The sequence below is a fragment of the Boleophthalmus pectinirostris genome, unplaced genomic scaffold (assembly GCF_026225935.1).
Source record: "Boleophthalmus pectinirostris isolate CB_2022bp ecotype Guang Dong unplaced genomic scaffold, ASM2622593v1 HiC_scaffold_468, whole genome shotgun sequence".
Classification (NCBI taxonomy): domain Eukaryota; kingdom Metazoa; phylum Chordata; class Actinopteri; order Gobiiformes; family Gobiidae; genus Boleophthalmus; species Boleophthalmus pectinirostris.
The window spans coordinates 35,597-49,462 of record NW_026571384.1 but is presented as its reverse complement, the minus strand read 5'-3'; the positions used below and the strand labels follow the sequence as shown (position 1 = coordinate 49,462).

The window sequence follows — 13,866 nt, the reverse complement described above, 5'->3', positions numbered from 1 at the left end:
TGACAGCTTTATTTTTTGGAATGAATCCATTCTGGAGTATATACTTCCCTAGAGCAAATGAGTGGGCTGAATAGCCAAAAATATTTGACATTTATTTAACAATTTTAGGTAAGCTACAGTATATTGCATCTCAATATTCAGCTCAATGTCTCAACTAATAATGAATCACATAATATCTAATTTATTTATTTGTTTATTTATTTATTTATTTATGGGTAATATACATGGAATACCACAGAATAAACTTTATTTACACTGCTAACAGAATTAGTTATGACATATAGCAAAATCAAAATACCCTTAAAATATATATGATTTCATATAGCCTCAAATAAAGTAAGTTTCATTACACATTTTTACGTACATGTTTACATATGTCGATAATAAAGGGCCACAACATTTACATGATTTGGAATTAATTTGAACTGATTTACTTATAAGGGACAGTTACATAAAAACCTAATCTTCTTTGACTAAATCAAAAGAGAAAATGCTTGTGCTAGGTTATAGCAAATTTGCTAATTTCTACCAGCACTCACTGAACATCAATTAAGACATAAGATTAATAATATTCAGTAAGTAGTTTGAGTTATACTAACTACAACGTTAAGATAATTAAGACGTTAAGATAATAACACTATTAAAATATTATTGAGTATTTTACACAGTTTCAGCTGCTCCTTGCCTCACTGCATATTAGGCCCATCTATGTAAAAGGGCCCCTGTTAATCTCTGAAACAAGCTCCTATTTATTCAGGCTTGGAAGAAAAAAATAGTATGGATAGACGTTACATCAGTTCATCTTTTAAGAATGTTGTAATAAATATATGTATTCTACTTATTTAAAATGCTACTTAGAAATATTTATTAAATATGTTAAAACAAAGCTGAAGTGTTATATAAGTTTGTTACTTCTCTAAACTTTAAATGAAGGACATTTTTGACTAAAGGCTGTTTACAATAGACCATGTGGGTGAGGGGTTAATCAACAAATTTAGAGGTCAGGAACCACTGAAATTATATACACACACAATCATTACTTTTGACTTTGCTTTTGCTCCTTGTCACTCGCCTTGCTGTGTTTCTCTGTCTGCCTCCTTTTGGGCCCACAGCTGCTGCATAAAATCATTGAGAATCTGCTGGGCTGACATGGCCGTCACAACTGCGGGCTCTGCTTGCACAACCTTCACCCCTTCATGCGCAGTGCAGTTGTCACCTCCCGCACAGGCTTGTTGGACAGTTGGTAGTGGTGTGTCAGCTGTGGTTCTGCCCAGCAGTGCTTGTGCACAGACCGGTTGTGATCCCGTAGCTAGGCCAGTAGGCATTTTGTTATAGAAAGCACTGACATCAGCTGTACAGAATTCTGAGGGGCAAGGGGTGAGTGAGCCTGGAATACAACATTGGTTTTCTGTTGTTGTCAGTCCATGTGTGATCAGACTGAAGGCAGTGGGTCGCTGTTGTTGTGCTGATTTCGGCAACCAATCACGTGAGGCTCCATCTAGTTTAGGGGGAGAAGAATCCAAATGGCTGAATGAAGTGGCTGTTGATGTTAACTGTTGTTTGGTCCCAGCAGAACAGAAAAGGTGCTTTTCCAATAAGTTCTTTATCAAATGTGGCACCTGGAATTAAGCAAGAATTTGTGAGCATTCATGTGTATTTAAAATGGTCAGTTTGTAAAAAACATATTCTCATAATTCTGACAATAAATTAGACCAGTGTTTCTCATAACCATTCTCAATTCTCCAATGCTGCCTCTAGTGGTATTTGGTCCATTATTTTCATACAAATCTATTAATATTTTTGTCCTCCTTTAGGTAAAGTATTATTTAGACCTGTCTTATACAGGCTTTAGTCTTGTTTCAGACCTAATTTTAGCCCATGTATAGGCTATGATATGGCTTGATATAGACTGGGGTTAGATTTGGTGTTACACAAATATTCATATTATTGTCTTAGGTGGTAGGGTACTTTATCTGAAAAGAATCACTGAATTAGACCATTCAAGTGTGCCCAGAAGATGGCAGTGTACTTGCATTAATGTTCTCCAGGGCCGCTATGGTCTTGTGTGCCTCCTCTAGCTCTGAAGTCAGCTGGGCCACGCGAGTAAACATGTGCTGCCTTTCATTGCTCAGAGTCTCTGCCTAAAGACACACGCATTATGGTATCAGTATACTCTCCATTCGCATGAGAACAAAGAAGTCTCTGTCTGACACCCCCATTCCCATCCACCCCCACCATTTCTCACCTCAGCCTGCAAATGGTCTTGGAGGAGGTGATTGGCTTGTTGTGTCCCACTGTGAGACTCAAGGAGACTGCAAAACAATTCAGTGTGTGTTTTCCACAATAATTATTTCTTTAGAATCCATACAACATAACATGAGTTTCAAAATACAGTTTAATCACAGGGAATCTGGTAACAACTGAGAGCACACAGGAAACATCTGAAAATCCAATATAATATCACTAGTGTATTAAAAATGAGAAGCATGTTCTCCTGTTCAGCTCAGGTTAGGTGCAGAAATAAAATCTACAGTTCATAAATGTTCTGTATTCAAGGAAGGGGGACATTTTGTTTGGCACTTGTTCATAAACAACTAGTCTACACAACTGTGTGTTCCAGTAGTCAATTATTCCATAAAAGATGTGTTAGATAATAGATTTTACACAACGGTTATTTATTGACCATGTGTCACCAGGGTGATAGTACCATTATACTGTATGTGTATACATCACTACTTATGGACTTATGCCCTTTAGTGGCACGTTAGCAGCACCAAATCAATAAGCTACACATGTGACCATCTCCCTACAGTTTGATTCTCACTTGTGCTGTGCTAGTCATGTGTTCAAACCTTTTATATTTCTCTTTAACATGGACGAGTTCATCCCTGGTGTTCTGCAGTTCAGTCTCCAGATTCTCTATGCACACAACAGTTTGCAGCAGGTTTTGCTGAAGGTCTGCGTTCTCCTCCTGTAGTGCCCTAAACACAAAGTGTAAATTATATGTAATAGTTCATATTAAGCACATTGTCATATTAAGCAGATTCTCTCCAAATAATTTCCCTTGTGGAACTATAAAGATTGTCTAAGTCTAACATGACTCATCTTGACAGAAAATAACACAGATTACATAGTCAGGTACTTACTGAAGATGGTCAGCTTCACATCGGGTACTCTAAAAAAAAAAAAACTTTTATTGAAAAATAAAACATCCACCCATTTTTTAAGATGTAATAATATTAACACTAAAATAGTTTTCATTAAAAATATTTCCATGTGGTGCAAGACTGTATGGAGATATATGGTGTGGGGTTATGTAGCCCTGGAATTTATAAAGCATAGATAAATATATTTGAATAGATATTCAGAGGCTGTTTGTTTTTCAGCAGTGCAGCACAAACTAAAGAGTCAGTTCAGGGTGGGTCAGGCACCATTACAGAGGAAGTGACTGATTGAATCAACCAACTATCTGTTTATGGTAGACTGCACTCTGAAAATAGGGTTGGTTATAATCAATCAGTGTTTTAATGCGTAACAATGCACAATGATTTGAATTGGTTGTTAATATGTACACAGTAGCCAATACTGTCTTGTGCTTGTTATGCTACTCCCTTTACAATAGCTGCACTCAGAGAATGACTCATCTTGAATAAAGTCTGACCCATCCCCCACAGTCTGACTCAGCCTCTGCAACAGCACTGCAGCATTCCTGCGTCAGCCCACTTTACTTTCAATACACATGCTAATGTACCTCTTCCATTTATATGGTTTATAAATATGGTTTTCAGTCATAAGATGAAAACTTGTGATGTTGATTTCATAGTAAAATCCCAAATTTGTACTCACTCGACGTTCAGAAAGAGCTGCATGTGGTGAATGGTAACAGCCACTTTGTTCAGAGCTAGTTGCTGTGGAAACGGTATCTCTGGTCCGGGATGAGTCTGATTTGGTGGATGAGGATTCTGAGCCCAGGCCTGTGGTTGAGGCTCTATGCTGTTCATGAGAGAGAAAGTTTTGGGGAGCAGGTTGTGGTTTATGTCGATGTCTTGTCTGACAGAGCTCAGGACTGGTGCTGGTTCCATCAGTTTGGAGAAAAGTAGATTGCCCGTATTCTAGAGTTTCAGAAGAGGGGGGCCTTCTGTTCTTACGGCTGCTTTGGTGATGACTGCTTTGGGGAGGAGGGCTGCCGATGTGGTTCATTTTAGTGTAAGGGCTAAATTTGTCAGATTGGCCAGAGTCAGAATATGTCCGACTGCTGTTGGCAGCTGCTTTTACATGTTTACTTGTATGTATCTGTTCATTCACCTCTATAGAGCTATCTCTGTTTTTCTTTGGTGGAAGCTGGGGCTTTGAGACATCAGATGTTTCATTCATAGTGACCAGGTTTGTAGCTTGGTTGGCATTCAAACCCAAGATTTGCAGATCAGATGGACTAATAACCTGTTTGGTAATCTCATCCAAAAAGGCAGAAAATTTAAGTTTTTCTTGAACAAACATTTCTTTTGCCTGTTCTATGTCAAGATCTTTCGCTTTATGTCCTGATACACTTTGTTCCTTAGCAACTCTTGGGGATAGAACCTCCATTGATTTAGCCTTACGGATGTCTGTGGGCTGCTCCTTGTTTTTCAAAATGCCTTTGCTAGGGAGTTGGCTGGAAGATATTGTTCTCTTTGGGCCTTGGGAGACCCCCAACATAATGTCTTCTTCACTAAAACCCAGGCTACGGTTTAAATTGCTCTTTGCTATTTTTCTTTCATCCTGCTGCAGAAATCCATCATCACTTTGACTATGGCCACGGTCAAGAGGAGCAAATATCGGCTTTCCCTTAGCTCTATGCACTTCACTACACATACTCCCATTGCTTCCATGATTTATGGTGGCAAATACAATGGGATCAGTCGTGTTGTCTAGCTGGTAAAATCTGCGAGCATCATGAATATTGGAACAGGAGAGGGAATGTTGTGGTCGCTCTCCATGATGACGTGTAAAAGTGTCAGTTACACTTGTTTCTGTGTACCAGGAAGTGGAGGATGATGATGAAGAGGAAGAGGAGAGAGAGGAAGAAGATGCCCTTGACAAAGTTACTTGGGTACAGGACTGATCATACACAAACTCATCTTCACAGTGGGGACCTGAATGAGCAATGCTGTTTTGATAGTGCTGTTCATAGCACTGCCCAAAACTGTCATTTATACCAGTGTAACCACAAGTGAGGTATCTACAATAAAAAAATAAAAAAATAGAATTATATGTAAACATCTACTTCATGAAATAAATCAGACTTCATAGTTAATAATTTAAAACAATCAGAAACATTAAAAAAATGTGTCCTACCTGTCTCCCCGTGTCTCCTGATGGTGGTGGCTCTGATGTTGCTTGCTCTTGTCTAGTTCAGAAGGACAATAAACAGGCTTAAAATATTTCTCCATTAGCTAGAGCTCCAGTGCATAAGCAGGCAATGTTGTTCTCTTAAAATATTTTTTTGTATAACACCTTGAACATGTTATAAATGTGACTCTACCCCGTGTCTGTCATTGTAGTGGCCTTCTTTGGAAAACTGCAAAGTCCTGACCGTGCCTGGCTTTTATCACAACGGATGTAACTAATTGCTCACTGAACCGAGGAAGCAAGAGACCTTTGTCCTCACAACACAGGAGGCAATCGAACAAACACCCTGCAGCAGATCCATACCAAAATTAAGTTCTTCCATACACCCAATGCTGCGTCCTTATGTGTCTAAAATGGCCTGTCATCTGTTGGAGCATCATCAACACAATATAATCAAAAACACATTCCCAATTTGTGATGCACATATAACCCACAAATGTCAGCAATTCACCCCTGACCCAATATATGATCAATGGAAGTAGAAACCACAGTTTGGAACATTCTTCATGGAGGGTGCAAGTACTCAGAGCACAGTGCAACGAGGGGTCTTCATAAAGTCTGTAATGTGTGTTTTTATTAGACAACATAGTGTTGGGCCCACAAAGGTGCTTTGTATCCAGAGCCCAGAATTTGGTGCTACATCAGTTCCTGAAAGTTATCAATAAATCATTTGGTTCAGTTCTGAGCCTGCCCTTAGCCTGTTCTTCAAAGTTACGTAATGATAGAGATGCCCATACACGTCTCTGTTAGAACACGTCTCTGTTAGAAGTAGTTATGCCTTTGCTTACAAGTAACCTAAACAGCAGGAGGGACTGGAATGATCGGGCATGTCAGGGACGCACCCGCACCTAACACCCTGCACCCAACGCCCCGCACTATACAGTCGGGACGTAAGAATATTTGAAGCACGCAGCCTACTGGAGACACTTGCGCCCTCTGGTTATTACAAATTGTTACTACACCTAAAATCAAGTACTTTTCCATTGGACAACCACCATGACCTTCTAGATTTTACCAGAAACAGTTGGATTTTTCTTATGGCTGTTTTCTTGTTTTACTCCCTTATGTTCGATTTAAAGAAGGTATTATTGATTGAAACGTTAGTAGAAACACTGGGATCCCTACAACCTCTCACTCAACACGTAACTTATCAAATGTAATACTGAATATTTTGTGATCGTGCTGTTGACAAATCTGTTATCCATCGACGCGTAAAAAGCGAAAATTGGTTCATTTACAAGAAAAAAACATATTCACAAATGCCCATTGCAGAGGATGGAAAGTAGTTCCGACAGGCTCCTTTCTGGTTTCAACCGGTTTGTGAGAGGACGTGCTGTGCAAAGCTGAAATCACTCCCCGCCCAAGATCTTATTTTGTGACGTAATACAAAATACATTTTGTTCTTTGTCTCTTCTTTGAGTAAGCTGTGTTACTACATTTATTTTAGATACGTTGTCCATGGGTTATCTTTAAACAATCAAATGACGTACGATCTGTCTTACTCTAATGCATTCGAAATATGATGTTTAGCTATACACACACAAAAAACAAACAAATATTGTGACGGTTACAGGGTTAATTCACTTTAAGTCATTTTATCCGAACCCCTTGGCTAAATGTCTTCATGGCTTGCTTTTTTTTTTTTTTTTTTTTTAAAGAAGTTAAGAAGATAGTCCACTTTTCCTTCTTTCGCGGATGAATACACCATTTGTCCTCTGCCGGGCTGTGTATAAATTGGAAGTGAACGACGCCATTTCAGGACAGACTAGACTGCGCTGATGAGATGCTGATCGTCGATTTTTGCCGCGCAGGTTTTATACGTTTTTGTCATAAATTGATTGCTTTTAGTCTTACTTTATAGAATACTCAGATATATGAACGGGATTTTGAATTCGATACTTGAATTGGGTTTTCTAGTTGTAAATTAAGCGATGTGGCGCTGTTTCAGAAATATCGTGGAGGCCTAATGTTAAATCAAAGCAGATGGTTAACTTACTCTGTTAACGACAAGCTTTTGTTATTTAGTTGGAGTTATCGCTTCATCTAGTTTTGTTCTAGTTTTTGATCTAGTTTCTACTTTTGTTGTTGTTTTTTTGTTTTTAGCCCGCTGAAATAACCTTTGTTAACTTGACATCAGGCTTATTTTATAGCGAACATATTAAGCAGATTTCGCGTTACAAATGCCGTACGTGTAGATATATATGTAGATATAAAATGCTCTTTGAAAAGAGAGTCGTTCTTAAAATAAAACCGTTCACGGTCGACGACCGCTACTGTAAAATGGGAGCCGTGACGTAATAGCCTGTAAATAGATTCTGGTTGGGTAGTTTGAAAAACAACGCCTAACGTCTTTAGCTTAGCACGTAATGGCGTAATGACGCAGTAAAAAAAAAAAAAAGTGTTTCGACGAAGATTACCAAAGACGGTTTTTAAAACAACGTTTTTAAATATTGTTTCGTTTTTGGCATTTAATTGTGATCGCTACTACTATTGTGCTTTTTTAAAAAAACAAAAACTTTGAGTGGGGGTTAAGTGTTTAATCGAAACTAAACCAAAGATTTGATCTTAAAATGAGCATATTTTTAAGCTACGTATTTTTTATTTTAGTTTGTTTTACTTAAGGCTGACATTGCCACATAGTTGCTCGTTGACGTAATCAGTAAACCTTATGGAAAAGTAAAAATTCAGCAAGCGGAAGTTTTGAATGTTGGTTGCATTTTTATGTAGCTTAAAGAAGATTGAAGATCTTTATATTTTTTTAATTTGGGAAGATTTTTTTTTTTTTTAACTGGGGTACATGGACTGAGTTATTGGGGAATGGACTGAGTTATTGGGGAAATGGACATAGTAGTTAGAACATCGCAGGACCAGCGTGGAACCGGGCCGGGAGCCAGGCAGGACAGGACCAGAGGAAGAACCGCAGTGGAGCCAGGCAGGACAGGACCAGAGGAAGGACTGCAGTGGAGCCAGGCAGGACAGGACCAGAGGGCCACGTAGAGGGAGGATCAAGGGACCAGCACAGCAGAAGGGATGGGACCAGCAGAGGCCAGCTGTTACCAGTCTTCCGGGGTACACCAGAGAGCCAAAACAGAGGGACAGTGTAGCAGCTATCCCAGATCGAACCAGCCAGCAGTGAGGGTGGGACGGTGCGATCTCGTAGCTTCACAAGTAGCTGGGTTTGTATGTTGGGTAGAGAGGTATTTTTGTAACTAGCAATATTAGAGATTTAGGAAATGTTTAAAGAACACAATTTCTCGCACAGCTCTTCTCTTCCTTTTCACAGGCAAGCCGCGTAGTTCGTGTTGTACCTCGACCTCCTGTTTTTCGGTGACGTGAATGTTGGTTTCTGCTGTGGTGAATGCCTTGATAGTGTGGTGGCAAGAGGAACAGCTGTATTTGGGACGTCTCTACCCCTCCAAACCGAAGTAGTTCCCCCCGGCTTAAAGGCGTGGCGGTCTTGTTGTTCTGTAGATCTTCCCTCCAAGGTTATCGGTCGTCGTGTGTGTGGATCACCCTGGTACACCCCCTAGAGGTTTTGGTTCGACATTCTTCAGTGTTCGAGAGCACTTCCATTGGTACACATGCGCTTCATTTAGAGCGACCAGCTGTGAGTTAAAGCATGAGGTGTACATGTGGGTGTAGCTATCCTGTAAATTTGACAAAGTTTTATGAAGTAGAAGTGGGTGGGGGTGGGGAATTTAAACAGTGTTTCGAGTTCTCTTTTTTCAGGCCTGCACCCTTAAAGCTGACCAAAGAAAGCATCGCCCCTGTTGTATCTCCTTGGTACAAGTTGCGCTCATCTTTTACTTAGTGCTGTGGATTGGGATCGTTCTTATCCTGTTTTAATCTTGTAGGAAGGTATTTCATCTTGTCAAGTACCACATTTTGTACAGTTGTGTTTGAGGGATTTTCCGATTTTTGGGTAATGTGGGGGCGGGCGGGGAGTGGGAGTTAATGAGTCTCTCCCTAGACTTTACAGCTCGTGTTCCCCTAAGCAAACTGGCATGATTAGGAAACGCCCAGGTGCCTCAAGAACCAAGTGGACACACCTCGCAGCGTAGCCACTCCAATCATAGTCTTCAACATGTAGCCAGAAGCTGTTATTCCCATCAGTGCGGTAATTGGTCTCTTTATTAGTAGTCTTTGTCATTTTTACAACTCGTTTTTTTTGTCTTGTTTGGGTGTGGGAGGGGGATCTGTACTTGTGACTCTTTCAGATAAAGTTAAGGGCCCACTATTTAAAAGCTACACAAGCAACATCTCCAATACCTCAAAGGAAGGAGCCTTCGCGTTCAGGCCCAGGGTTGTTCTGCTGCTGTAAGATCTTAATCTTAAGGACTTTACTGAGCTAAGTAGCTGAATCCGTTATTGCTGTCATTTTGGTTTTGTCTTGAGTTTTTTGTTTGGGTATGGAATTGTGGGGAGAGGTCTTCTCTTGCATTTTTTCAGTGTGCTGTGTCCTGTGCGCTCCGATATCCTGAGGTCATGAGGAACTCATTATTTGTACAAGTTGCATTGCACATCAAACATCACGTAAGGTCACTAAATGTTTTCCAGTTTAACATTCATTGTCTGGCAAAGTGCCTCCATTGCTAGTCCTTTGCAATTAGTTACGGAGCTTTGTATTTACAATACAATGAGTAAACTATCTGTAAAGGATTTTTTTTGCATAATAAATGCATAGCTTGTTGTGACTGAATACAGTTTTGGTATGCATTTGTTTCTGGGGGGGGCTTGTGTGGGGAGCTTTTCTTATGCTTTTCAGGTTATGACTTAAAGTTGGAGCTTTGTTGAGCACGGATGTGACCGGGGCTTGAAGTCTATTCAAAGTGGAAGTGAAGGCAGATAAGTGGAGTCCCATCAAATGTTTGAAATGCAGACAAATGATCCCAAGAGGATCCTAGTGCAAGCTAGTCTTCCAGAACTTGAAAGTCATTTTGCTAAGAAAACCAGTGAATCTGTTCCTGATTCTAAGATTTGATGGAACGCTAATTCTGATATCTGCTGTAAAGCATTTGGTAAGGATAACAACAGTGAGTTCTATGATTTGAGTTGTGGGCAGGGTATCTTTTCTCATTTTTACAGAAGTGTCCAGAGGATCAGGTTCTGCCAAGGAAATTGGACTGCTGCCTCTGAGCTCCAGAAACCCGCTGTTGGGTCAGACAAGTCAGGTTATAGTGTGTATACACTGAAATGTCATTGGCCCTTGTGCAACTGTGCATGTGGCAGACTATTCAGTCCAAAAATAGTCACGCAACTGTGTGACTTGTAGTGACTAAATGTGCATTGCACAGAGAAGCTCTTTTAGTATAGCAATGCAAATGTGTTGCTTTAGGTGGTTTTGGATCTGTCCCTTCCATTCTTTTTCCAGAAACTGAAGCCTCAATGAAGACTACCACAAAAATAGTAAGAGTTGGCAAATTTGTCAAATTGAACTTCTGCAATGTTGGAGTTGACAATGTGAGATCTTTGAACTAGCTTTGTTATCCTCAAATCATTTGTAACAATGCTTTACTAGATTCCTCTTTGGCCACTGGGCCCTAATGCTTTGCATCTCAAACTGTAAGAAGTGTAGTACCCAAATCTCCAAATATTGTGTGGTGGGTGTGTTGTGTAGATCACTCTTTGTTTCAGATCATTTGCGTCTGTCCACTCCGATTTCGCCTGCCTCTGAATGCAAAGCCATCTGTGGAAGCTGTCCGCGAGTGTTTTCCCCCTGAATGAAGTCTCGATCCTCTGCGCTTCAGCTTAAATTATCCCTGATGTCCTCTGCAGAAGTCCCCTCTGTGTCTGTGTGCCCCTTTCCCCCTTTGGTTTTCTTAGGTCAAATTACCCAATATCTTTATTTGGCGTCTGGGATCCCCTAACCTGTAATGGAGCACTGAGAACCAGTTGCATTAAGATCAAGAGCTGCAAGCTTGTGTCGCTAATACTGCATCACTACAGTCTCATGGGTGCTGAGTTAAGTAATTTTGGTTTGAATTTCTTTTAACATACCATGGCTTAAATGTGTAACACAACATTTTTGCATGAACACAGCTCTGCATAACATTTATGTTAAATCTTCATTAAGTCGTCAAACATTGCAGTAGTTATGTGTAGGGCATTTGGTGGGGGGCAAAAATCTTTTTCTTCCAGATTTCCTAGTCCTTTTTGCTACCAAGCCATGTGACTTCAGCCATTGGACATCCTTAGGGTTGCAGAGAGTAGCTCAAATACAATTCATCAGTGGTAAATCTTTAAATCTGGGCAGTGGGGAGGGTGGGGGGGTGGGCAGCTCAAATTGTTCTTTTTTCCATTGCAGTCTCCCTGCACACTTGACCTGCAAGTCCCAGTGAAATGCGGTATCGAACACCTGAGGGGCCGGTATTGTAGTTGTACTAAACATTTAAAATGATCGTAGTGTCTTGGGGAAATTTTTGGGGTCGGGGAAACACGTTGTGCTTTTTTTCTAGTTTCAGCTTCGTGAACCAGGTGAACTCCGTGTGTGGTGACAGGGAAGTTTAGCGGACAAGTGTAGTGGGTTTTCTTTTCCTGGGGGAACAACAAGTTTGTTCCTTCAGGTTTTGCTTTTGCCCCCTTACAGCAACAACAAAAAGCAAAAGACTCCGGTGGTGGCACTCCTGGCTTCTGTCAGGAACAGGGTTCGACTCCCTGCGGTGTCGCTTTTAAGTCTGCTGTGGGTGCGTGAGGGCATTTGAAGAAACGGTTCAATTATCAATACTACATTATTAATTGGAAGTGCAGCTTGATTTAAAGAAAGGGAGTCCCTTGAGTAATATGGGACAGGTTGCCCTCAGTCTTTCTGCAGTCTTTATTGTGTCCTGCACATTTGTATCAAAACTGTTGATTTTGGAAGATTTTGTATTGTCATCTGCTGCCTAACTATTATTCCTGCATTAAATAAAAAAACTGCAAAAAGGTCCATTCTCTCAAGTGTCTTATTTCAGTATTTTCAGACTGAAGTATGTAGCATAGGACACTTTTAATGAGTTTAAAACAAAAAACTCTTAAGATGAGACCATTTCTCTTGTACTACTTTCCAAGGTAGAGGTTCTGAACGTTTTGTGGCTAGGACTCGTTAATGGTCAAAGGACTCCTGGGCTGTAGTTGATATAAACATAATTATAAGCTTAAAATTTGGTGTCTCTTATTGGTGTACTAAAAACGTAGTGTAGAGAGAGAGAGAGAGAGAGAGAGAGAGAAATTATAATTGATGTGAAGATAATTCATGACCCCTCAAATATTTTGAGCTACATGAAATATGAATAATGTTTTTAGATTAGTTATATGTTAAAATGATACATTCCCATGAGCTACTAAACAAATATGTTGAGTAAAGTTGATTTAAAAGTTAAATCTAATTTCTTGCTGATATTCATACAAGAAGCAAGAAATTAGATGTAACGCTTCGGTGCTCCCCCGGAGGTCCCCTGACTGGTAGCAGGAAGCCTGACGGCCAACAAAAATTGGCTAAAGTTTGGATACCCTTAGCCTATTATAAAACAATATGACTACAAATAATAGACATCTGTCAGATAAAAACAAATATAATATATAAAATGGATGTATATTTAATTTTTATTTTTTTAAATCACAGGGGCAAGTGGTCGGCTGCTTTAACTTTTGTGCTCCTTTTCAGCCATGTAGCCTGTTGTACCATGGAAGAATAAAAAGACCTGAAATGAACTTTTCTATCATTCTGAGAATCACAGAAGGGCACAAGCTAAATTGGTTTCAACAGTGGCAGCATGTGGAGTTACAAAAATCAATGCAATCATTTGACTTAAGTTGTAAAAAATGTAGCATCATAAGTAAAGACTTCATCTGCTCTACGGCTTCTGTCTTCTATATTATTTGTTGTATAACATAATAAAGTTGTATAACAATACTGGCCCACTGTGTACTATACATAATCTAGCCTACTTCAATATTTGTTTTATTCTGTAAGGATAACCATAACCATTCTTACTCAACTCTCAACAGATCATGCAAATTCTAAATTTGAATAGTTTCCGCGTTGTACCCTAAAAACAGCAACTCAGTTTTGAGAGTTTTGCTCATCTGCATGATTCAGCATCAGTACCTATATCTAGTGTATATCTAAGAACAAGTTTGAAAGCCCTTGTTTTATCATCTGGACTTCAACATAAAGTGGCAGTAATAAAAAAAATATACATCTGATTGATCTATGATTTGGGTGCACAAGTCTAAAGATTCTGAAAGCAGATTCTGTTAGGCCTACTTATATATAGTTACTTATAAGTAATAACTGGACTTTCACCACATTTCCAGTTGACTATTTATTGCACCATGATTGCATTAAGACATTGTATTCTTTTTTGTGTTCAGATGAAATTACTTTAGGAAAAGCACATTTTACGTGTTAACTTAGAATGCCAAGTCATGCATGTAGTTAGGTTCACTGATAATGTCGGTATTATTATTATTTTAATAGATCCATGGTCAGTATCCAGA

At 39.6% G+C, this 13,866-nt stretch overlaps 1 protein-coding gene across 3 annotated transcripts; it reads right to left on the bottom strand.

Moving 5' to 3' along the window:
• Positions 1-261: 261 nt before the first annotated feature.
• Positions 262-6,690, bottom strand: si:ch211-276i12.4 (serine-rich adhesin for platelets). 3 transcript variants are annotated; one of them, XM_055162279.1, is made up of 8 exons: positions 6,627-6,647; positions 5,335-5,386; positions 3,847-5,218; positions 3,147-3,175; positions 2,853-2,981; positions 2,246-2,312; positions 2,034-2,141; positions 262-1,619 (listed from the first exon to the last, which is right to left on the bottom strand). In XM_055162279.1, the coding sequence occupies exons 1-8, from the start codon at positions 6,637-6,639 to the stop codon at positions 1,065-1,067; spliced, it is 2,325 nt and encodes a 774-aa protein (XP_055018254.1). In that variant the 5' UTR covers positions 6,640-6,647; the 3' UTR covers positions 262-1,064. The 3 variants fall into 3 exon arrangements, with proteins under 3 accessions (XP_055018254.1, XP_055018253.1, XP_055018255.1); XM_055162278.1 differs by having other exon boundaries at positions 5,335-6,690; XM_055162280.1 differs by lacking the exon at positions 2,034-2,141 and having other exon boundaries at positions 5,335-6,690.
• Positions 6,691-13,866: the final 7,176 nt, after the last annotated feature.